This window comes from Corvus cornix, chromosome 2 (genome assembly GCF_000738735.6).
Source record: "Corvus cornix cornix isolate S_Up_H32 chromosome 2, ASM73873v5, whole genome shotgun sequence".
Classification (NCBI taxonomy): Eukaryota; Metazoa; Chordata; class Aves; order Passeriformes; family Corvidae; genus Corvus; species Corvus cornix.
This window is the reverse complement of record NC_046333.1, coordinates 42,942,606-42,969,183: the sequence shown is the minus strand read 5'-3', so window position 1 is coordinate 42,969,183 and position 26,578 is coordinate 42,942,606. Positions and strand designations below refer to the sequence as shown.

Below are 26,578 nucleotides of genomic sequence, written 5' to 3'. Positions count from 1 at the left end.
CAGCATTCCTTTCTGGTGGATTGCTTTTCTTTCCAACCACTCTGTTCCAGCCAGGTCAGAGTGCTTATGCCTTGTTTCCTATCTGGAATGTTTGTCCTAATGAATGTGCTTTCAAATAGTAACCTAATGCAAATGCTTTGTGTGATACAAGACATTTTAGACCTATTAATGCATTCAAGTCAGCTTTGTGTACGCTAAAATTTTCTACAAATCTGCAGTATATACATTCTCCTGATAGAGATGTTGATATTGCTCTATCTTCACCCAGCCACGATGCTTGTTTTCACTACAGCTTTTGCTTAATATTGTCCACCATGTTAAGGAAGATTTCCTTGCTGGGAAAGAGGACATGATTTTCAGCAAGTCTCTTCTCGGATTCCACTGTTCTGCTAAGCAAAGCATCAGATGTCTGGCATGAAGTTGAGCCCTAAGGCACAATGTCCAGACAAGAAGTCATCAGATGCAGTAGCACTAACAGTTGTCTTGCTGAATTTCTTTTGGTGTTAAGGATAAGCCTTTCCTTTGATCTCTTTTCCATTTTATACATAAGTTTTTGCAGATTTTTAATGTCAAAAGAGGCCATTTTGAGCATCCATTTTGGAATCTACAGAAAAGGAGATCCTAGAACTTCATCTAGCAATTCCCGAGTTCAGCCAAGTTACCAGTGGCCGAGCTAGAGAAATCATCTAGTATTTATCTGAAGACTTCCTCGTCTGGATATTTCAGTTCATCCATTGTAATATCTTTCTGTAACTCCTAAATGTATCTTTTATGTACTTTTTTTCTTTCTTTTTTTTTTTTAAATGTATGACTAGCTTTTAGTTTGAACTTCATTGATTTCTGCTCCTAGTGAGTGCATTTCTCATGCCTCTGATTGCTTGCTTAAATACCCCTCTAGTGCCAAATGTAACATCCCTTATCTATCCTTTGTTTAAATGGTTAAGTCTCAGTTTTACTGTTTCAGGTCATGTGCCTCTTTATGAGCCACATGTATATCTGGTTATTCTTAATCATACAGACCCAAATTCTATGAGGGATATGCTGCTAAAAGCACATGAACAAACTTCTTTCCATACTGAGAAAAACATAAAGATTTGTCAAGAGATAATTAATTTATAGTATGAAGCAGCTATGTTAGCCAAGATACTAGTTTTGCCTCTGTGTTGCTATCTTTCACTAGCAAGAGTTTGTGAAAAGTATAAATGCTCTGAAGAATTCATAAAAAGATCCAAGATTCAATGAAGGTATCTCAAAAGAGAAATGTTCCAGCTAGTTTTCCATGAGGAATATGTATGTGCACTTTAAGGTTCTATTAACTAAACTTTTCTTAAGTATTAAAATATATAAATTAAAGAAAAAAAAAATAGCTGAATTAGGTTTAGCGCACAAAGATCCTCCTTACAAGAAGTGCAGAGTAAGGAACACACCTTTAGGAGCTTGGGGGTGTGCTAGCTGACACATCTTTTTTGGTGGGATTTTATTGTGATATATATACGTAAATATATAAATACACACACTGATGCCATGAAGATTTTTGCCTTTTCTTTTATACCCCTGTTATACCTGTTTACAACTTCCGTATTCCTAGTGCTTTTTCCCTACATTCTTGGACTTGTTTGTCAAGCTAAGAGACTAAACATTTTAGAAGCTTCGCAGCTGGGGATCAGTGTGCCCCAGACCCCAAGGTCCTCTCCAGAACACATTCTGTAAACTAAGATAGAACCATCCAGGGGAAGGCTCCTTGGGGAGGGGGGCTCACTTGAGCCTCTCATTGGGGAATTTTTGATAGATATGCTAATTAGTAACACCTATAATGTTATACCTGATCTTTGGGGACACGCTCAGCAGGGCGCATCTCAATGCATATGACCTGAATGTGTGCACCTAAAGATCCTTAAAATAAATACCAAGGTAAAATCCCTTTTCCCCTTCTAACCGTGTATGACTCTTGATTTTAAGACCAGGAAAAGGCATCAACACAACACTTAAAATTCTAAGAGAGTCCCAATATACTGATTCAAATACAAACAAGTAAACTTACAGAGCTGAAATCTCCTCTCTGGCTCTAGAGAGGCCATTGATACCAACGTCTTTTGTATGTGTCTCAGATTTTCATCATCACAAAACCCATCCTTCTCCCTCACAGTTTACTGTAAATTATCAAATCCCTTGGGACAGCCAGGCACACTTTCCCCCCTCTTTTGGCACAAGCTTACAGAAGAACTGCAGTTCTGAGTGTAGGAAATCTTAGTACTTAAAAAACAAAATAAAAATAAATGAGATAGGTGTAGATGAGGACGTTTCATGTGTTCCCACCTCTGAGGAACAGAACTTTTCGCTTTTGAGCAGTTTATTCCATGGCTTCGAGTGAGGCACGTCTGAGGTTGCTACTGTCCTGAAAAACTTGTCCTCTGATCACTGCTGCAAGGCACTAGCAGAATCTGATACCATTTGTGCTGTTCTTAAGGAAGTGTCCAAGGAAAGAGAGACAAAGCTCACCCTTGCCTTAGGGTTCTCGTACCATGGATCTTGGATATAAAAAGGAAGAACTTAATTGCTAATTAAAAAAGAAAAAAGTGGCAATGGTGGGGGAGCAAGCTTTGAGAGTTTTGCTGAGTCTGAGAAACTCATCTCTTTTCTTCTAAGTTATGATTAGAGTGAAGGCATGCAATGAGTCCTGGCTGACAAGGTGAAAGTTGCATGTCTCTGAGTACTGCCTCTCAACAAGTGGGTCCTGTTTGCTTTTGCTCCTGCCAGGTAAAAATTATTACCAATTCAAGTAATTTTCTCCTGGAAAATCCTTATGCCTACACCCCTGCGTCCCCTAACACAGATGTACCTCAGCTTCAAATCTGCTGACAGTGACGCTACAGCACCTACAGAATTTGCTCAGCTTTTGGGTAGGTTTTATAACCACGCTGATCCCTGTGCCTCCCACCACTGCTAGTAATAACTGAACCAGTCAGAGAAGGTCTCTGCAAACCAGTCACAGCAGTGATTAAGATGTAGACATACGTATCTCCTCGCCCTTTAAATAGAAGGCTTAATTGGCGATGTGGATAGCAGCTTTCTAATGGACAGAAATTAAACTCCATTTAATTCCTGAGGAGACACTTCCAATGCACACGGTTTACCACACATTTGGAGTGGGGAGGGAGGGGGGAAAGGAAGGAGCCGCATGCACAACTCTCTCTACCTCTGACAATCACGGAGGAAAAGCAACATGAGGACCAGAATGGCATAAGTGTGGCAGGTGTGAATTGACCTGCACTGGCAAAGCTGCGAGCTGGGAAACTTGCAAATCACATGATTGTGCAATACTTGGCTCCAGTCAGTGCTATCGTGTTCTTTATTAAAAAAAAAAAAAAAAAAAAAAATCTTAAAGACATGTACATCGAGTTAAGGGATTAACTGTCAAGTGACATTACTGAAATAGAGACAATATATTTCTTTATTGTTAATGAAATTCAGTTAAAAGTGAAGGAAGTGATAAAGAATGTACTGTTTTGTAATGTATTTTACATAAGAACGTAATATAGAAAGGGAAGTGCAATTAAATCTTAATGTGGACTTTTTTATTTTTAGTTTATCATCTGGTTTACATTTTGAGCCCCTTTGCAGCAGTAAATTATGCTGGCATTTCTTAGGGAATAACTGCCATGTTAATTTAGTTTAATAAAATAACTGACAGAAAAGGGGGAAAAGAAGCAAGAAAAGACAGTACCCCCTCCCCCCCCCACTCCTTATCTTTAGCTAAGTATTCAAATGCTTTCTATATGAATTGTCCGTGGTCCAACTCCAGTACCATGTAATAATACAATACATTACAACACAGTACAATACAATCTTGGGTTTCTGTAGCGCCCTTCATGCAAGCATCCCAGGGTGCTTTACAATCATTATGAGTTAAAATTAAAACTGAAGCACATACAATTCCTAATAGAATCATTTTAAAAATGCTAAACAGAACAAATAACTTTTAAGTCTAGATTTAAAAGTCCCAACAGCCAAGCTTTCCTTACTTCAATTGGCAATGAGTTCCAAAGCTAGGGAGCAAAGCGACTAAAGGCTCTCTCATGTTATGTTAAAGGATCTCTCATGTTGTTTATACTTGTGCAGTACTCCACAGCCAAAAATTTGCCAATAAGAGGGAAAAAAAAAGAAGATTTATTTGCAATCTTGTTTTAAAGAACACTGGAGAAGTGGTTTGTTAACTCTCTAATAAAGTTATGAAAAAAATAAATGAATCAGGGTTTGCACTTGGCTGTGACTGTATTAAGAGGTATGCAAGAAACGAATGCAATGAACGAGTATGAATGAATACAAAATTTTGTAGTAGTGCATTACTTGACTGCCTCTTAACCCACTAAATGTGCCCAGAAGAAAAAAAAAGGCATGGTTATGTGTATACATGTATCTACAAAAAAGAAGAACATCACCAAAAATATTTAGAATGCAAGTTTTTCTATATACCATTTCAGGAACACTGAGTGAAAACAGAAGTCAAGTAGGGCTCAGTTCTACAAAACATACATGGTTTAGAAGGAAAACGTATCCGAAGAAAATGTGCTGTGTTTCTTTTTCATTCTGTAACTTCCCTAAAACTTGAAGTCCATATGATGCAGATAATCATTCACATGACAGTTCTCAAAATTGCTGAGATACAATCAAAAATGGTTCGTACTCAAAGTGGGACGCACAGTCCCAAAAATGCATTAGTTTTGTACTTTGTTCACAAGAAAGCCTAGTGGAGGACAGGTGCTTATAACTCCTGTCTTTAGGAGAGTAAAAACAACAAAAAAACCCCAAACAACAACAACAACAAGTTCAACACTAGCACCATTCCTCTCCTGGACTCCTCCACTTTTCAGCAGCAGAAACAAGACCTCATTACAGCACAAATACTAAGGGACATGCTGACACCTTACAGACTCCCCTGAAGTCAGAAACTGCCTTTATTTGAGGAACAAAGCATGTTTTTCCCCTCCTCTCACAATAATTTCAGGCCTCATAACTGTTTTTGAAAGTGATTTTACATCCTTGTTATACTTAATTCTAACGAAAAGGCAGAAAAAAAATAGCTATATATTTTGGCCTTTAATAGGGTGCTGCACAGATTAAACAGTTGCAGACAGACTGGCATAGCTTTAACACAGAGTGTTTAGGTGCATCTAAAGAACATAAATCAATGATCAAACAATCAATCAATTGAAAGGTTGAGTACCCGGAGAAGGTCCCCATGCAGCTCTACCAAAACACGGATTACATCTTACTCATCCCATCAGCAATAGGCTCTGCACCGCCCATTTTATCTGGACAACTAAAAATTATAGGCACAAATTTTAATAGTTAATTGCAAATGTTTTAAGAAGCCAGATACCATGTCAGCTTGAAGAGACGTCACAGTGAATGCTCTTGAGCAAGTGGGGGGTGGGTTGAAAAGCCCTGCCTGCCAAAAGCTGAGCCCAGGCCCTCAAGGATTTACTTCCCTGAAATAATTAATGACATCTTTAAAATCTAAAGTACAGTAACTTCTAAAGCAGAAAAAAGAGCTGCATTCCTTACTCAGGTTATTAATTATTGGGGGAGGGGAGGAAGAGAGAAGAGACTTACGAGCCACAAAGAAATCCAAAGACTTGATGTCAGGTCTAGGCAGGTAAAATTAAAAGGGGAGGGGGCAAAAAACACCTTTTGGTTTAGTAAAGCATGAATTGAAAACTGCTCATAAAATGTATGCATTTTGGCAACTCTTAATAGCTCATTCCTTGATAGTCTGAGTACAGAAATTTTAATTTTAGCAAACGCAACTTTTTTGGTGAGGATTTTGGAAGGGTGAATCAGAACAGCGGTGTGAGCTGCCTATTCGCCAAGTGCCTTCAGATCAGGTGAACTGAGAAACACTGATGTTCCAAGAAAGCTTTCTTTCTGTTGTCTCTGCCAGATCATATAAAGTCTGCACGTAACAGCTTACAAATTCAGGGCAGGATATCTGAACAGAAAGGAAAGTATATGATCTATACCGTGCCCATGTCAGATGCAGAGAATCACTCACTACAGCATGAAAGCTTGTTAAAAATGCAGTCAGGATAGTTATATTTGTCACAAGTGCAAAACTATTCAGACTTGGGTATCGTACCAGCACTTGTTCTGTGTACGCGTACGTTTCATGGAATGCAAGCATATATCCTTCGGACTGAAATAACGCTATTCCCTTATCACCAAGAGCAAAATTATGTAAATGACATTATAGGTGGGGGAAGGGGGGGAACACACAAATATCTTCCAAAAATTTTAAAATAGTCTGTAAATTACTATGTCCCCAAGTATCACAGCCTCTGGATATTTTTTTTGAAATATTGCATGTCCCCTACAAAATATTGAACAAAAAGCCATTGAAATTTAAAATTCTACTATATATCAGGCCTGGAATTTCTCATCTTGAATGCACTGACTTATGGTTGTCCTGAGAGTCAGACTAGATACAAACAGTCTCAAAGGATAAGCTAAAGGGTGAAAAAAAAAAAAGAAAAAGAAAAACCCCAGACACCTTCACATTTCAGGATACTATGGGGTAAGAAAAAGAATACCTTGCTTCAGAAGTGCTTTTGCAGTGCTTTGATAAAGTGCCCATTTGTGAATACTAACAGCAATCATTCAGAAAATCTTTTTGTAGAAAAAAAATCAGGCAAGATAATACCAGTAGAAAAGTCAATGCCATTTGATCACTGCCATATTTCCAAAGCAGTGCCCAGATACTAATTAATCTCTACAATCTCTTCATTTGGTAGGTGACTTGTTATCTTCTTTTAGTGGAAAAGGTTACAGGAACTCAAGATAAGGGGTACATCTAAATGTTCAAAAGCACACAGTGAGTTTGTTCCAGAATTATCAGAAGAATTTCCCGTCCTTTTCTCAGATCAATACCCCATGTTGCTCTCCTCTTCCTCATAAAAGTTGATCCAACCATATGTATCTCATATATATATATGTATATATATACACACATAGAAACAGAGAAAGATGCAGTAATTCAGTAGGGGCAAAAGAGGAAAAAAGACCTTATTAATATCAGAATAAATACAGCCTGTGGTATTTCAGTTATTAACTGTGGAAGTAAGAAGAAACTTCTTCACTAAAAATCAAAACAGAGCAAAACTGTGAAAATGAAGTATGAAAATGCTAAGACTAAGGCAAGACACTGAAGGACTAACATTAAATAAGTAAATGCAACAGAGCTGCCTGCCTGCCTGATCACTTTAGAGCAGCTCCCATAAGACTGAGGTAGAGTAGAGCTTCTGTGCAAGGGTTTGGAAATAAGAATTGATGGTAGAACAATTTCTTTACAACCCTTTGGAGACTGAAGAGCCAAAACAGGAGGGAAATGAGATCTAGGCCACTCGCGAGATAGACCAATTTAATGGAATGCACAAGACGGCCCAAAATTGAGCCCTAGATTAAATTCCAAGTTACCTTCCCCATCAAAAGAGGTCTGGAGAGGAAACAGAAATGAAGCAAGCTGTGCGTATCATATGCAAAAAGTCTTTCAGTCGGCATCTGCACATGCTGCCAGTCTCTAGCAATAAAATCTGCAAACCCGATGTAAAGCATGAAAATATGCACTTCAGCACATAATTCAGAACAGGCTTGGCTTTTCCATGCAAAGTTTGTAGTGTCCTTTCACTTTGTCTCAAATTTTTGGTATCAAGCAGTCTAAATCTCTGGACGGCTGTCTGCAATTCCACAGCAATTCAGAGCCGTGCATTTGCTTCAGTCCATCCTAAGCACTGCAGGTCAAGTTTACAGGGATTCCCCATGATGTGGGCTCATATACTGAGAATAAACCTCACCTTCAGGCCTTCAGGCCACACAGTCACAGAGTGAGAATTACAGTAGCTTCAAAAAGGACCATGTATTAAACTCTCCTAATGAGAGCAAGAATCACAGTGGTATTTTACCAAGAAAGGCGTGAGTACCTTTACATCCCAAGTTCGTACCTTTAAACCCCAAGGTTTAAGTTGGACAAGAAAATAAATGGCTAAAAAATTTTAAAGAAAAAAAAACCACTCAAGCAAATAATGCCGTTAAGTTTTCAAGACTCTGCAACTGGTTTTCCGTTTTGTTCACATATTTTCAAGCTATTAAGTATATCTGCACTATAAAATAATATAAAATATTTGTTTTTAGTTTTTTTCCGTACATAGAATGCCAGTATTCTGAACAAATATGAGCAATTTTTTAATATACAAAATGCAAGATTGCTTCAGAAAATACAGTAAACTCTAAGTGAAAATGGGGCTTCAGAGATGCCATGCATTGAGCACAGCGCCTTAATTACTTTAAAACACGTCCTTCCATACCTACAGAAAACAGAGTATTGCTAATGACAGTGACAGGAAACGATAACTACTCTCGTTTCCACTTTGAGTCATTTTTCTGTGGTTAATAAATTATATCCATAACAGTGTTAATAAGTTACGGTATGGTGTCACTGCATTAGTTTGCATTCGTGATGAAGCACTTCATATGGCATTACCTATACCCATGGAAGAACATAACGGGAGAGACCCCCTCCCTGCTCTCAGAAGAATCTCCTATGCTGGCACTTTGATGGATTCCCTAAGGAAACACCGTCTCCTGACCTCTGCCTTGCTCTTACTTCTCACCTCTGCTGCAGGAGCACACCACGGCAGGCAATTCACAAACTTTAATACCTTTAATAAAACACTGACACTCTTAAATCAGTGCCCGTTCCATAGGAGTGATATACAAGGAGTTAGAGGTAAGACAAACATGGGAAGTGTCAGATCAATTTACTCATGTGAAAAGGACACTGTCAGATCAACACATCTTCCCTCAAGCTCCCAGAGGTTAACAGGAAGACTTAGACTGACTGATGGGGTCTTGATCAACTGCTCTAACAGCTTGATTTTCCAAAAGTTAAGATTAAAGAAATGTATTTTAAGCTTAATATTACTTGATTTTTGAAGAAAAAAAGAAAAGCAGAAGTTATTTGAATTCTTGCAACCCAACTATGGCAGCACTGGTAAAGATAGAGATGGCAAAAGTAATAAGCATGCTTTAAAGAACAGTAAGAAACTCACAGCTTTAAGTGTATTCCTTACAAGTAAAGAAATGTAAACCAGTAAGCAAACAGTCCCAAATCATCAGAGTTCTCTAGTCTGGAGTTTTAGTCATCTCAAGCATTAACTTGAAGAGCTGCTATTAAGCAAGTTGGGTTTTTGTCCATTAAAGTTATTACAGAAAAATTTAGTACAGTTCGAAAGAATTTTTTTAGAAGAATGTAACTATTGAATTGTCTCCAGTACCATGATACTGTCTATAGTAAATCATTCCTTTTAAAAGTTTTTTTCTGCTTTATATATACATATATACAGAAACTCCTTCGTGAAACACAAGGTCCAAATAGAAATGAGATATTCCATCTCAACAGAAATTATTTGCTTTCCATCAGTATCAAGTAAAAAGTAACCCTATTAGATTAAAATGGAGAAAAATCCCAAGTTATCTGCAGCCTCCATAAGCCAGAGTGCAAAAGCTTACATGCTTTTACAGTAGGTACATACAAGATAACTTTGTAGACATATTACTGGAATGGTTTGCAACCAGTGAAGATAATTTTGATTATTTCCACTTCAAAACTTCCTATATTGGAGCCACATCACTGAAAACAATCTAATTGTAGTGAAAAAAAAAGTGATGGGAAACAAGTCTGCTAATCTATCTTCATGAAAAATAGACAGAGGAGGAGAGTAGTCTTCTGTAGATTAACTGAAGTCTTTCAGAGACAAAGACTCCAGTATTCTAAGCAAGAGAAATAAAATCCCCATAAAAATACCTTTACTTCCTTAATTTCTCTTTTCCCCTCCCTGCCACAGTTAGTATCATTTATTTGTATACTGAATTTGTCTCGACTGCACCACAATGAAATACATTTTAAAATTTAAAAGGTAAAAAAAAAATACCACGTTCCCACCACAGCATCATTGGACACCATACTGCGTAGAAAAATGAGTTGCGCCTTTGCAGTAATTTGACAAGAGAAGAACAAAAAGAATGGCAAAAATAGAACAATACAACTAAGGCTTGAGGAACGCATCGGTTCAATATTTAGCAATGCATAAATTGAGGTTTCATTTTTATTTAGGTATATTTTGATTAGAACTAATAAATGACTGATTTTCCTTTGGTTCTTTGCAACAACAACATATCACCCAAAGAGCTTTATTCTTTATTCTCGTCTCATATAGCATGCCAAAGACTGTCTCAGTTTATGAATTAGCATTTAAAACTACTGTAGGTTATCTAACAAGCATTCAGATTCAATAGTACTTTTGACAGCAATAAGTAAAGAGCCTTTTAACATCTTGAACACATGTGCTTGAAAAAAGTAGTTGCATCAAAGCAGTTCAAAGACTGAAGACAAAAACCAGTTAAAATCCAGTTTACTGTGAGATGATTTCAGTGTGGTGTAAACAACTTTTCACAACATCCCATGGGAAACATTGTAAGGCTATGTTCAAAATGAATCAGGCATATTTATAAAGATCATGAAGTGGTCAAATGCATTTGCATTTTTGGCAGATCCACTCCACGGGTACTACTTGCTACAGTCTGTAGAAATCTCAAATCTCACATCAGCGTTGCCTATAGTGCTTTATTATTTATTACATGTTATGCTAAGTACCTGCGAAAGGGGACATTCCTTGGCCAATGAACTCTGGTTCATATCCTTAAGTAAGTCCTTTAGAGCATTTCTTACTGTTGTGTGAGACCATTGTTCAGGAGGCAAGTCTTCTAGTTTAGGGCAACTATTTGAAACACAGATTAGAAAAGGGATTATTACAAGATTGCATCCTGCTGCAGAACATTCCTTTAAGACAGACAGATTTCATTTTGCGCATCAAGCAGATGCATCTGGAGATTGCTCTCGGTCTCCTGATTGTTCCGATTAGTTAATTACTTTATACAACACATCTGCTGTATTGATGCATGAATTATACATCAGCTGCATGTGGCGACTATTTTTTCATGTTACTTCTACCTTCCTGCTCTGATGCGCTTGGTAAAACAATTTAAGGTGTAATGCTTTCTCACGACTGATCATGAAAAGCATTAATATATTAACCGTTTTTTCTTTTTTGTTGCCGTGAAATTTAAGAACCTAGACAGCAACAATAAGTGTGAGCAAGTCATTCTTTTACAAAATGCACACAGATGGTACTGTTCATGATATGCAAAAATATTTTTCTCTTAAGTAAACTTTATGTAAAATGCCTTCTTGTAATGCATCATTTAATTGACTAAAATGCAATATAGTTTTAATGAGATATCCAAAGAAAATCTATGTGTCAGAGCTATAAAAGTTTGCTGCAATAGTATACTGTAAGTTAAAGAAGAATTAGAGTAACTAAAAAGGAATTTAGGCAAGCCTTTGTACTTTGAGCACAAAGCACAGTGGGAATGAAATACAAGCAATACTGACAGGTAAGAGCAGACAAGTAACAGTTCACGTCCCAGAACTGGTCTGTGACTTACCTGTGTAACTGGATTTTCAGTGTGACCACATGATACACGTCTTGCAGCATGTCTGCTACTGTAGCATCAGGGGCATCTGTCACATAGGAGAGTGGAACTGGATTCCACTTCCCAACCTGGATAAGCCCTGCAGGATTGTAATTTTTGGAGGGGAGGGGGAGTGGGCAAGAAGGGCAGGAAAAATTGAAAGAAAGTGATTTACCTTATTCCTAAGGGCAAAAGAAATATCTGATTTTAACAAGACAGCCACCTTTGTTTCTAACCTCTTAAATCTGGCAAAAGAAAAGAACATCCCCCCCTCCAAAAACCCCCACCCACACACCACCAAGGATAGGCTTTATCTATATTATGAAATTATACAAATGCTTTACAGTAGAGATTTTTTTAATATGTACAGAAGTATATTTTCCTAAGTTCCCATGAATTCAATAGGACATGATATAATAGTTAGCATTCCTCTTAATAAATTAGAAAGGATTTTGCAATGCAGGAACTAAGCACAAAAAAAATTACTTTGCAGTCTATAAAACCATCAGGAACAAAATAAAAGAAACAGAGCTGGATATTCAGTCATAAATGCAAGTTGACTCTCAACAGTCCATCTGCTCAAATATGCTTTACACTTCCTTGTGGATCCTCAGTGGAGCAGATTATTAAGGTCAATAAGCATACTAATGATTCAGTTGAAGTCTTTTTTCTTCTTTAAAAAAAAAAAGAAAAAAAAAAAAGGAATTTACCTCCACATTCCCCATGAACAAAATGTGCACTAACTAAATAAAAACACATTAAGAAGAAAAAAAAATACAGAGACAGAATCTGCCAGAAGTTTAAGAAGTAAAACCTGCATTGCATTCCTGAAAGAAGTCCTGCCCCTCCCCCAAGACCCCACAAACAAACACAATTCATTGTACAATTTCATAATCTTATTTACCTTTTGCTTGGGCAGCAGAGCTGTGAGAATATCCAAGAGATAGCAATGCCATTTCAATCAGTTGGTTGAAAAGCATATCCTTCCTCACCAACACAAATTCTGCATGCTCCTCCTTAGAATCATACTCAATGGCATTTTCATAATGTTCCACTACACAGAAAACTGGAAGCATACTTCCTATTAAAAAAATTAAATTTAACATATTAAACTTGAGTTATAGTAGAGTAGGTGGGTCTATACAGCGTTATGTAAATAAAACCTGTACGAACAGGCAGAGGAGGCATCAAGAATCATCACAAATATTTGATCAACATATTCCCCGAGTCCTTTCCCCTCACCCTCCTCAAAAAAGAGAAAGTTCTATAAAACATACATCTCCCTGAAAGGCAAAAATGCAAATTTATCTTGCTTGATCAGATACAGATTTAAAGAATTACCTTCTATAGAAATAACAAGGTTGACTGAAGAGAACTTGATTCTCTCTGTCCTGCCTGATTTGTTGTGAGTAGCAGGCAGCATGAGAACCTAAATACATACTGCAGATGTCTTCACTGTAAGCCATTTTAGTACCAGCCACATAATTTTGTTCGTTAACATTAAAACTTTCTTAGTCCTGCCAAAAATATTTAATTGCTTTCAACATCAACAACAAATCACCTTGTGTGTTATATATTCACTCTGAAAAGAGTACACAAGGAAACAAGGCAAAAGTTAACACTAATTCATGCTTCATTCACTGAGTGCACTTGAGCACTACTTTCACTCGCATCTTTAAGGAACAAATCATGATTTCAATGCCACTTTAAGAAGTGTACCTGCAGTTCAGGCTTATTTTTGTTGTTCTTGTTGTTGTTATTGTTGTCTCCTGCACTTTACACCCCACAATGCTATTTTGGCATGCCTGAAAGTTAATTACTGATTTCCAGTTTTGTAGCATCATATGGCAAACTCTTCCATACACTGCACAGAATACTAAGCAAATAACCTTTTTTCTTTCCTTTTCCCTTTTTTTTTTTAATTTATTTTATTTTAATTTTTTCCTCCCTTTTGATGACAGAGAAAGAAGTAACAAATGACCCAAGCTGCTTTAGGGACAAAGTCTCTCCCAGCAATCAGATTCCTGGACTTTATGAAAATCCCTCCCAGACGGACATGGATGACACAATGACCTGACATTTTAAGCTCTGATCCTGTTCCACTCTCTCCAGCAGCACAGGTTAGGATCTCTCAATGACAGAAAGCAAAAGGGTTAAAAGGAGATGTACAGAACTGTCTTATGGCAGCCTGCCAGAGGGGTATCATCTTTAGCATAAATGATGACAAGGGTTATTTTAACAGGGCACCCAGGAACTCCAATTAGTCCTACAATGTTAATGCCTCTATAACCACTGCCCTCTAGACTTACAGAAACCTCCTAACCTGCTAAGGTGCACCAGACATGCTGTAGTCTGAAAGGAAGGTTTACTCTTGACAATAGAGTAAGACCATGTCTGTTGATTTGTGCTCTAACGTATAGTAAGAAATCATGATAGAAAAGATACCTCTTAAGCACGTATATTTAAACTACATCTGTTCACCAGAGAGCCAATCTCTGGCAAACAAACCCCTTCAGGCTTGCAAGAAAAAGCTCACAAACTCACTCCAGTTTGCCCAATAGGCTCAGCATGAAAGACTGAAAGACAAGAGCAAAAGCTTGCCAATATTTATGTAGTGCAGGAAGGAGCTTTTATTTTTTTTTTCTTTTTGGCTTTTTTTTTTTTTTTTTTTGTAATCTGAGTGAGACTGGCCAGGAAGGGAGAGAAGACCAAAGCAAAAGCAGTACATGCAAAGTGGTGTTTACTTCACTGGTTTTAAATAAGCTGTGGACACACACGATTCATCTGCAAAAAGGTGGTGGTTTGTTTTTTGGTTTTTTAATCCCTTTCAGGCTCTCACAATTGATGTTTCACCTATTACCGTCTGACTCAGAGTAAGGGCTCAAAATTCTTAAGCAGTTTCACCAGTAATTCCTGAAGATAAAGTGCAAGCAAAGCTTCATTCTAACAAACAGTGCAGATACATCCAAAACCAGCTAAAGCATATTTGTTTTTCCCCTTATCAGTTCTGACAAATTAAGCTATGATCAGACACAACACACAGGTACTTCGCTGCTTATCAGCACGCTTTTTGCCAGGTACATGGTTTCCTGAGTTGCAGCATTTTGGAAAATGCAGTACTTTAAACAACACAGGAGAGCCTCCTGGCCAAATTTTGAGGCACAGCGTAGATTATCAGAGGTGGATCCTGGTAGTGCGACACAGGTATCATCTGACTACAAATCAAGCCACTAAATCTTTTAGCAAACTGTCACTAGTGTCCTTCTGTTAATGTGAAAAATGTTGTACAGGGGAGCACAATCTCAGCTGGCTGATCACTCCTGCTAGTACTTGGCAAGACCTCCAAGTGCAGCAACTTCATAACCTTCTAGTATTAAAGGGGAGAGCATTGGTCAGTGCTCCCTGCTAAAAATACAGCATGATTTAAACCTGAAGGCAGTGTTAGAGCTTTTGCTGAAGGTTTACGAGTCTGTGTAAACAGCACGTCTGCCATAAGGAGCAGTGAAGTCTGTAGAATCCTTGTCTAAAACTGTCCTGGCATTAAAGTTTGCTGTGCAAATATCACATAATACCAGAGACAGCTGAAATCTCCTATTTAGGAATTTATGGAACTTATATGTTTGCAGGCGTCAGAAAGTCCTTTTTATACAGCCCCACTGCTTCACTGTACAATGTTAATGCACTCTGCTTGAAACGCCGTAATAAATTATATTTTTAATGCTCTTACCCTGGCTTTCTTAAGATGCATACATTCTTGGCAAACAATCAATAAATAGGGTAATCATGAGCAGAGGCCAAAGAATTTGCTGAAGTGCTGTTTTTCCATTTTTAATAGATAAAGATCTAACAATACGGACTGCTGTGTCTGTTCATTTCAGGATCAATATATTCTTTGTTTTCGCCAAACCGAGGAAAAAATAAATGATTGTACGATAAATGTTATGCATCAGACACAACGAAATTCCTCTGCCTTCTAACTTTGTGCGTTTAATAGTCTTGGTTACATTTTGCACTTTGCTTAGCAAATACAAGAAAAATCTGGATTATAAACATAACTGATTATACTAGGAAAAGTAAAGGCTTTTTTAACACATATGCCAAATTACATGCAGCATATTTTGATTTAAATTAGCAAGCCCGCAGGACATGGTCAAAAAGACTTACACATTTTGATAAGTAAAATTTGTATATTATTGTCCATTAAAAGTATTTTCAATGCAAACAAAAGCCATCCATATACAAACATCAATGATTCTAAATGTGCCTTTTCCTTGTGTAAACGTCTAATTACAGCAAACCAGCCACTGAAAAATATGACACCCAAGTTGTTCATTGTTCAATAATGAATTGTACTTAAGAAAATAAACTGCAAAGATTGACATCATAAATGACTTTTCCAATGTGATACCTAAAGATTTACACTCTCTCCTTTAAACCAACTTGCAACTGCTATGGAAACACTGCTGCCCTTCCAATCTTAGGACCATCATCAGGAGGAAAGGTGAGAATTTGTTTTGGGGGGTTCAGTATTTACTGTTACGTATTTTTGTGTTTCTTAGCCCAACGCTTACTCAAAGAATTAATGCACCAAATTACTTATATTTCAATGCAAGAATTTGCTTTAATCAGAATAGCTAGCCTTTACCTTAACAAAAATCAGACTCCACCCTGAAAAGCAAGATGCTCCACCCAAGAATGAACCTTACATTTCCCAAATGTGATTTATATCAGAATTGGGAATATATAGTGTTTTAGACTGGAGATTTTAATCCTGAAATATAAATGAAGTAGAGTCTGCAAAAGTATGCTTCCCCCCCAAATATTATAAATCATATTTCTCTAATGCAGAATTATCAAAAGTATTACCTTTTCTAATATTAGTTTTCATCAGGTGTCCAGAGTGTTTTAAAGGCACTCCTTGCATTTTAGTTCCTGTACTTCCAAGTCTTCCTCTTCCTAATGGGCTCCCATTCTGTTCCAAGCGCGCAATTTTGGCTGGTGGACCCTTCGGATCGCTTACATTGTTAGACATTTCTGAATGTTCTTTCCCCTGAGTTGCCTCGTTCAAATGATCCATACTCAGTCCCGCCTCTAAAGATCACCTGCCATGATTCAAAAAAAAAATATATATGTTGTACACGTGTGCGCATATGTATACGTACACAGCCTGCACATGTACAGAGACAGATATATACGTATCATAAGCTCATAAAGAAGAATAGATAACTATTTTAACTAGAAAGAAATGCCTTTTTAAAAAGAAACAAACTTATTCTTCAAAAATTACCTCATACCCCACTTTACAGAGAGATTGTATCATAATCTAGTGGAATTATTTTTAAAAAGCCAGCCAGAGTACCTCTTTAAAAAACAAACAAAATCTTTGGAGATATTCTACTAAAACTGAGAGTCTAACACTCATATAAGTGATGATGATTGTCAAGGTGTGTGCTCCAAGACAGCTATTGTTACAAATCTCACAGAAAGATTTGGCATTAATCACGGATGTTTTTACTGTAGAGAGAGAGAGAAAGATTCTAATGGAAAATTTCTTGATCTATTTGATTATAAAATGGATGAACAACAATAGAGAGATTGTGAAAACTTTAGTTGAAGGAGCAACAGATTTATTAGAGATGTAGGCTATTGTCCATTTACAATTCCTCTCCCCCTTAAAAACAGAAGTTAGAAAAGAATTTGACATTTAACTTCAGAAAGCAGTGGCGGGAGATGGTTGCTTTTGAGTTTCCTAACCAATACTATACAAAGAGTTTATCAACTTTTGCAAAGTTCAAAATATGCAATTTTTCAGATGTTAAGCTTTAAGTGTTAAACAGAGCAGTTTATTCAATTAAGAAAAATAACTGAATAGTTTCTCACCAAATATAAAGCTGGGGAAAAATTCTCCACAATTTCTACAGTACTTTTGAAGCCCTTAGATATAAAAAACCCCTAAAACCTGGGTGATGCTGACACAGCTATTTGAAACCAAAAAAAGAGAATTTAAATAGCAAATTAAGAAAAGATATATGCTAGCATGATTGTACTTCCCTTTTTATAAACTTTTGAAACCTCTGTCCATGAATAACAATTACAGCTAAATCACTAAAAATCTCCCAAGCCTACAATGTAACAGAGTAAGTTTTAAGGATTTTTACCACTCATCAGAATCTGTGTTGCCAGCTATATTAAAAGACCTTGCTGAGAGCAAAGGAATCTTTCTGGTTATGATTTCATTAATTAATACTGTTCTGATTTTTAGGTATTTTACCCACCTTTCCCTGACACGGAAAGGTATAACTACGCAATTATATATATATATATATATATATATATATATAATATAATCACTAAGGCACTAAGGACAGGTCAACAGACATTAATCTATGAACTAGTATTTACATTAGCAAGTGCAAATACTAATACTGGGGAAGTCATATTTAGAAAGACTGGTGTGAATCGGATAATTGCTACTTTCTTTCAGTTGCCTAGTAATTCAATACATTTTCTGTACATTTCAAAGCGAAGTTACTAGAGCCTAAATATCTTGAAATCTTTATATATATACTTCTATGTCACCAGTATACATGCCAATGACAATTTTGTAAACTATTTTTTTCTTGTTTGAACATCATGCTGTTTTTCCTGATACAGTGAAGAGAGATGCAATGTATTAATTCGAACATTTACAAAGCAACCTCAAGAATGCAACCAAAATAGATGAAGTTCAGACAATCGTTATTTTTCCTTATGCTGTTAGGTGACAGGCTAAGGTTCACCATCCATCTTTATCCCATCTGTTTTAGGTCATGCGTCTCATTAACAGTAAACATGCCTATTTTAGCCACTTCTCAAAAAGAATTTTTTAAACTGTGTAAAGTGTAACCTAAGCAAAGAATTACAGACTCGTACTGTTAACATCTTCCGATGTTTCTGACGATGCTAACATACCATAGGGCTGCTTTTCTGAGACTGGTCTATCTCAAGAAAAAGAGGATTAACAAAAAAAAAAGGAAAAAAAGGGGGGCTTGGGGGCGGTGGGGGGGGGGGGGAGAGAGTAAAAGAAAACACACACACAAAAAAAAGCCCCGAACAAGAAATTCCTCATCACTTTTGGCAACTTCAGAAGTACTCTAAGGCACGGAGGTTCTTCGCTACAAAAAGTATCTAGTCATCATGAGTCAGAATCGCACTACATCATGTACAGTGAATAAAAGTGATAGATCGCCACTTAGTTAATACACTGACTGCAACCAAAACATCGAATGGGTCATTTTCGCTTGGCCTGAGAACACCCACCCATCGGCATCCTTTCACCGCTTAGTCATCTTGTAAAAAGCTTTATGTTACAAAGCAAAATTACATGCACATAAAACACCTAATTTACTCATTTAAACTCCATGCCCAAGGCTAAAGTTCACTGAAACCTCAGTTTGGAATAGTGATGAGCAACAACCAGCATGGCCTGCCCAGGGAGAGGGTGGAAGGAAAGACCTATCATCTCCTCCGGTTCCAGGCCAGGAGTTTCCCCGGATTTCACATATAGGCATCTTTCACAACTACAAGTTTTCATCACAGATCAGTGAGAGAAGAGCACAATTTCAAGGCACAGTTTCCTGGAGCCAGCGTAACACACAGGCACACCGCGCAATTTCTGAATGAGAGTCGGTGCGGTATCTCTTTTTGTCGCGATGTAACGCTGCCGGTATTATATTATTTCTTTCTCTCCTCCTGAATCAGCCCCCTCCCCATGCCTTTCCCCTCCTCTTCCCTCCCTCCCCCATAAAAACCCATAATCACATTTGAGAGAGGCTCCGCACTTATCCGTTCCATATGGCTCTCACAATCCAGGCCAAGCTTTCCCTGTGACCTTTTAAAGAGACAAAGAAGCAAAGTACTTATCTAGAAACAGAAACACTGCAGTTTTCTGAGTGAAATTAGCAAAACCGACCCGAAACTCACCACTTCAAAACTTGACAGCATATAAATAACAAAAACAAAGGAGGTTTCCTTTGCAGCCCGAGCTCTTGAAGAGGAAGAAGTTCAAGACTGATGTTTTTTAGGTCCCCCCCTTTCTGAAGGGGGGCGGGGGGGGCAGCAGACCTGAGGACTACTTCCCCTAATATTCTCTTATTTTCTTTTTTTTTCTTGTTGCTATTTTCCTCTAGGCGGGGAGGGGCAAAAACAGATAGCGAGAAACAGAGTAGCCATGAGCAAAAATGGCAATGGACAAAAAAATAGAGATTAAATATCTTTTGAGAGAGCCAGTTTTCGAGGTTTAGCAACGGAAGACAGAGCTGCAGATCAAAATGATCAGACAAGTGTAACGCTCAAAATGAGGAATTAATAATAATAACAATAAAAAAAAATAAGTAGCAGGTTTAAATTAAGGTGGAGGGTGACTTAAGTCTAGCTATCCTTTCAAAAACAAAACCAATGCGTAAAGGATCAAGTGAGAAAGGGGGTTATTAAAAAAAAAAGGCAAAGAAAAAAAAAAGGCAGCTTTTCTATCCAGTGTGAAGAGCAGAAAGTCTACTTCTAGGTTGTCACTTACACTATTATTCTCCAATAGGCACCCAGAGGAGCAGCACACACAGAAGGAGCCCGCTCCCCTCCCCCTCCGCAAAAATACACACCGTAACAGCCCCCAAACTTTCTGCGGAAACCTCAGCCCCAGAGATCGCTACTGGAGATAAAAAGAAAAAAAAAAAAGTGGAGAGAAAATTGCAGGAAAAGGCACTAAAATGCCACTTTTAATCTCGCCTTTGCGGTCCGGGAGGGGAAAAAAAAAAAAAGAAAAAAAAAGGCAGAGAGGACCTGTCTCCTCTCATTTACCGGGGGCTGTTGTGCGAGTGGAGGGGGGGGGGGGGGGGAGAGGGAGCGAGAGAGGAGGGGAGAGAGAAAAAGAACAGAGGGGAGGAAGGAAACACACAACAAGGCACACCACCACCACTACAAAAAAGTGACGAGGTTTCACTCCCTCCGAGTCCAAAACCGGGAGAAATTATAATTTAAAAAACCCCCAATCCTACCAGGAGAAAAAAAAAAAAAAAAAAAAAAGAAAAAAGAAAAAAAGAAAACCAACGATAAAAAACTGGTTCTGCTTCTGCAAAGGAAAAAAAAGAAAATCTGGGAACTCCGAAAAGAGTTACTCGCAAGAAGGGGTAAAAAATATTAAATAGAAAGGTTGCAAAAAGCCAACAACAACAAAAACCAAGCCAGCAAAAAAACCCCAGTAACAATTGAAAAAGAATAATAATGGTAGGCTTTGTATTTTGTCTTTGTTTTTTTTTTTTTTTTTTTAATTCTCGTTTCCCCTGGCTGGCTGGGTATGGTTGTTATTTAGGCCGGTTTGGTGGTTGTTGCTGGATGTTACATGGATATATGTGTGTGTGTGTATGTATGTGTGTGTGTGTGTGTCCCCGGACGGAGCTGCCTCGCTCTGCTCTCTGCTCCCCCCCCTCCTCTCTCTCTCTCCCTCTCTCTGTTTCTGTCCCCATTAAATTATTAGTTGACTCATCACTACTCCTCCTCCTCCTGCTGCTGCCGCCGCCGTCCCCTGCTCACAGCCTCCTCTCCTCCTCTCCGCTACCGCTCGCTGCCGCTGCTGCCGCTGCTTCTTCTTCCTCCTCCTCATTTTAATACAAAATAACACCGAGGCCACCGGCTTTTTTTTTTTTTTTTTTTTTTTTTTTTTTTTTTTTTTTTTTTTTCCACAGCCAGAGACGGGAGGAGGACGCAGCCTCCCTGCTGCTGCCCGGAGCCCTTCCCCGGCGGCCCCGGATCATCCGACGCGTCCTGGGAGAGAGAGAGAAAGTGGCAGAGGAGGAGGAGGATGAGGAGGAGGTGGTGGTGGTGGTAGTGGTGAAGGAGAGAGGCGTGGGGGAGGGGAGGCCGGGAAGGGGGAGGGGGTCGGCAGAAGTGCGGTGGCAGAGAGGGACCGCAGCGAGGAGCGGGGAGGGGCGCCGGGCCGGGCCGGGCCGGGCCGGGCCGGGGGGGGCGGCCGCCGGCGGCGGTAGGTGAGCGGGGGGGCGGGGAAGAGGGCGTGCGGCTTCCGGGCGCGCACGAATTTGCAGCGAGCTGGGTGCGGGTGAGGCGGCCCTGCCTGCGCCGCGCACAATGCCCGCTCCGCGCCGCCCCGCTCCGCGCCACAGCGCGCCCCCCGCGCGCGCACCCGGCAGATGGGGCCTGCGGCGGAGGGGGCGAGCCGGGGGGACGGGCGCGGGGGCACAGCAACAGCACCAGCAGGAGGAGGAGGAGGAAGAAGAGGGGCGGGGGTGAAGGCTGAACAATATCCTGCCGGCGCTGCCGGGTGCGCCGCGCTAGCGCAGCCCCCGCCCCTCCGCGCGGAGCCTGCGCGGGCCGCGCCGGGCAGGTGCACGGCGGCGGCCCCGCAGGTGGGGGCACGCCGCGGGGGCCACCCCGGGGAGCCAGCGGCCCACGTGGGGGAAAAGAAGTTTCTTTTCCCCTCCCCTTGCTGTCGATACCGACAGGGGTGAAAGAAAAGCACCAGCCACGGTTCTGAAAGGCGGCGGAGGCTGGGTGAAACCGGCTCCGTTCCGCGGAGGGCATCATCCACCGCGGCTCTGGTGGCTCTGGTGAGCGCCGCGGCCAACCAGAGCAAGCTGCAACACACCATGGGTGAGAGCGATACATCGCTCCGGGCTCGGGACGGCGAGATGCCACATCCCCTCGCCACAAAACTGTCCCTGTGTCGAGTCCGCAGCGCGGGACCGAAAGCCATCCCTGAAAGATGAAAGCTTAAAGGTGGTAAAGTATTGACAAAATAAGTAACTGCGAGACAGACATGGCTTTTTCCCATCATGCACTTGGAAAAAAAGTAACCCAACTAGCCAAACTTGAAAGCAACAAGTTTGTACAAGCTGCGAGATAAGAGAAAAATTAAACTTCTTTATTGATAAAATGCACAGTGTTTGAATAGCCTGTGTCTGAAGGGAAAGTTGCATCATCGACCAAAGAAAACATGAATTGCTGCATAGACAGGTATAACCAAAATGTTTAGGGCAGTAACTTTAAAACAACTGACAACAAAACAACAAAAACAATACAAACATGAGGCAGCAGCAAAAGTAAGCCAGTGAGAAGGCTAATACCACTTCTGTAATACACAAAATAGCATGGCCTCTGAACACAAAAGGGGCAAATCTTTAAATCTGTAAAGAGAAAATTTTTGCACTGCACATATTATTAAAGAAGAGGAATACATCAAGACTAGGTAAGGAATCACATTGATGTTTACTAAAATAAGCACAAACAGCATATAGGGCATGCAGGAAAAAGAAAATGGTAATAGGGTGAAATGCATGAAATATTTATCATATTCTGCAGTGCATAAAATAGATTATAATCTCAGAAGCAAAGAAATGCAAGGCTGGAAAATGAATACAGTGTTACATAATACTATTATTCAAAGCAGAGCAAGTGGAGGTGGCATATGTATGAAACATGAAAATTTGTACCTATGTTGTGTGTCTTGAAAAGGGTTACTAAGATCATTACTGAGACAGCTGAAAAGGAAAAATAAAAACCAAAACCCAAAACCAAAGAAACATGTTTCACAAAGAAAAACAAGGGAAGATGTAGATGACATCTTCCATAACATATGATCAAGGGGTAACTGTCTAGCAGGTTGTTTGTTTAGAAACAATTCTTTTTTCAACAAGATAGAGTATCAATCAGTCCCTCTTAAATATATATATATATATATTTTCCAATACATTTGAATACTTGGAGAAAAACTGTGTTAACTAGTTGAATTCAAACTTTCTGGGCAAAATGGAAAATATCAATGTATTATTGTTCCAACCTTTTCAGAAAAGCCTGATAAAGTAAACTTAAACTTCAGCAGTAAGCAAGACTGACCACTAAAGAAGAAAATCATGAAGGATGTGAGAGTTTCAGCTGGCAGTATGCTGCCTGCAGCATGATGGAGGAAAAGGACATTGAAGATAATTTAAGAGATGCAGAGCTGATTAGAATAGAGCAAATATGATCTGGAACAAGATGTGGGACTAAAATACCACCTTATAAAAATGATTACCAGATATGACAATAACAAAACCAAAAAACAATAACAAAAGATTAAAATCTTCTAAAATAACTTTTGCTTTGGTGTTCACAAATCATTCTGTTCATGGTAAAAAAAAAAAAACAAACAAAAACGTTTGGATTAAAACAAAGTGATTAATCTAAAAAGCAGAGATGGTGAATTAAAGAAGCAGGGAGATAACAATCTGATAATACAGGAGCACAGAAGGCCTAATAATGATATTATTACGCACACTAACCAAACACTGACAAACAAATATTCTGTTAATTATATAATCATGCATATGCTTCCTATGCTTGAGATAAATGATTATGGAAAAGAACTCTTCTTGAAATTGCATATATGCACTAAACCTTATAAACTCCCTACCACATGGATTAATCTAACTCCCATACACCACTTATGCCTGGTAAAGTATTTACTACAGACTTGGAAAGCTGAGTGTGGAACCCTTGCTTTGACTAGAAAGCACGAATTACTGAAGGCTGCTACGTCTTGACAGATAGACAACAATCAGATATCTCTTATCAATACCGAACTACTTGGAAGTAATTCAAGATACAGATATCTGATTTTCATTTGACCTATTCCAATTTGCACTCAACTTTGATATTAAAATGTTCAGCTAGAATAAAGATATTTATAATAAAAACATATATAAAGAACAGAAGATGAATAGATATTGTCATGGATACATATGCAGGCAATCATTTAAACATGCGGCAATAGTAACATCACATTTTTCATAGCTTCTAGTCAACATACAGCAGGCAAATATATGCTTAATAAAGGTTATTAATCCTTAATAAAGTTGTTGCACTGTTTTTATGATATATAAATGCATTTTGCACTAGCTTATGTTGAAATAAGACAAATATTTTAAAAAGTTGGGCTGCATATTTTCAACCCCATGGTGAATTAACTCTCAAGCAGCAGTCTCAGTAGCTGCAAAGCAAAACAAATTCTCCAGTGTGGCATGCTGCCTCAGTGCCTCCTAAGGTCTCTATTCCAATATTTTCTTGTTCAAAATAAATTAGGAAATATGGGCCCAAATCTTGAGGCTTGGCTCTTGTGCAGTGCAAACAGAAATGACCTGGCAGCAGAGCAAAACCAGCATGGCTGTGTATTCTCTTTTATCAGATTTCTTTGGGGAGATCAGACTGATTGGCTTTTACTCATATGTACTTCTGACAATGCTGCAGCCCTTTGGGTAACCCGTAAGCACCAGCCCGTGCTGGAGGTGATGCAGAGCTGTGCAGCAGCAGAGGGACTGCTGGGAAACTCCCTTCGGTGGGGTTTTGAATGCATTTCCCCCACTGCAAGGTGTGATGGGTGCACATCTATGGGTAATGGTAACTGCTGGACAGCAAGGCAATGACAGTACCATTCTGTGGCTTTCTGAAGGTAAACATCTGTGGCCGGAAGGTGGATGACTCCCCGGAGGTTTTGTGCCTACTAGCCACGTGGGTTAGACAGAAGTGTGGGTGAAGGGGAAGGATGCACCCTACAGTCTTTTCTCACCTGTGCAAACCTCCGCACAGTCACTGCTGTTGTGCCAATGCGGTCCTGCAGCTCTACACGTTTTGTACCTCTGACTGAAGTTGTTTTTCAGTCTCCTCAGACTAACTTTCCCTTCGCTTTGCCCTGAACAACAATAGTTGCCTGACACCGCTCAAATGCTTCAACCAACCTGACTGCAGCAATCTCAGTTTACATACGACCCAAGAATCCAGTGCACACCAATGTGAATCACAGCATTCTGTGACATCCCCCACGCTGAACTCAAAAGTTACATACCAACCTAGATTTTTTTGACTGCAACCTGCCCCAGCCTGGATAGGATGCCTGTCAAAAAGCAAAAGTGCTATGAAATGAAATTCATAGCACTGAAAGGCATCGCACACAAGCTGTCGTCCCCTCTCACATTTTGCATGAGCAATTTCTGCTCGTTTGTGTTCTCTCACACACCATGTCCTGAAACAGTTACGTAAAATGAATATTTAACTTACGATAGTCAGCTGTATTGAACTGCACTTAATTGGTTATTAAGTGAAGTAAATTATCCTTACCATATTCATCAGAGGTGAAAAACCTACATATATGGCTACATGTAGTGCATTCATTAGTTTATAGACCCCAAGCCCCCTGGGAAGTATCAGATATCTACACAGTGTCCCATGGTGCAGCATTTTGTAGTTGGATGTCTCAGCTAGCTTGCAGATATGTAAAATCATATACAAACAGACATCTCCCTATTGATTGCCTCTGTGACGAGGCTCGTTTACTCCTGCAAACATTATCTGCAATGTACTTCAATCACAGAATCTTTTTTTAAAATAGAGTTGAATAAGAATATGCAAAATATGATTTTGGATAAAACACGTTACTTTTAGTCAAACTACTGCACCATTTTGTGCAAGGCATTTCATATCTGTATGTCTATTTTGACTAAGATGCTTGTGCAACTGAAGTAAATACATACTTTGCAGATGTGGTCCCAACAGTTATTTCAGTTCACCCCTTGGTGAGTCATGGAGAGGCAAAATGCTGGAAGAAAATTATGGAGTAAAATCCAACAAATCTGTTTGGCGTGATGTACTGAAGGGTGAACAAGAGCACTAATGAGAATAGCGAGTCTTTCACCCCCAGTTGCCACAAGAAATCTTAGCTTCTTAAAGTTGTAATAGAGAGGTGCCCACTTTCCCATAAAAGATCACAGCAATCAATAATAATGTTTAATCCCATAAATCTTACTCTGTAGTTGCACAGTCTCTTGCCTGCTATGTGGACAGAGTTCACTTTTTGCTATCTATAGTAGGACATCAACTCCCACAAACACTATATATATGCTATTTAATACAAGCCAGTATGTTTTATGACTGTGGATTTCAGAACCACTTCAAATAAAAAGCTTCGGCTTTAAAA

The 26,578-nt window shown here is 39.1% G+C and overlaps 1 protein-coding gene across 4 annotated transcripts in view; it reads right to left on the bottom strand.

Annotated features, from left to right (window-relative positions):
• The window catches only part of SATB1 (SATB homeobox 1), a 92,692-nt gene that overhangs the window by 54,365 nt on the left and 11,749 nt on the right, over positions 1-26,578 (bottom strand). For 2 of the 4 annotated variants that reach the window (XM_039548324.1, XM_039548325.1), the window contains exons 2-5: positions 16,450-16,685; positions 12,488-12,664; positions 11,557-11,683; positions 10,706-10,829 (exon numbers count right to left, since the gene is read on the bottom strand). In XM_039548324.1, the coding sequence (XP_039404258.1) occupies positions 10,706-10,829; positions 11,557-11,683; positions 12,488-12,664; positions 16,450-16,660 (639 nt within the window). In that variant the 5' untranslated portion in view covers positions 16,661-16,685. Of the gene's footprint in view, positions 1-10,705; positions 10,830-11,556; positions 11,684-12,487; positions 12,665-16,449; positions 16,686-19,383; positions 19,454-19,545; positions 20,438-26,578 lie in introns of those variants that run through there. The other 2 variants (XM_010398970.4, XM_010398969.4) reach the window with 2 other exon arrangements.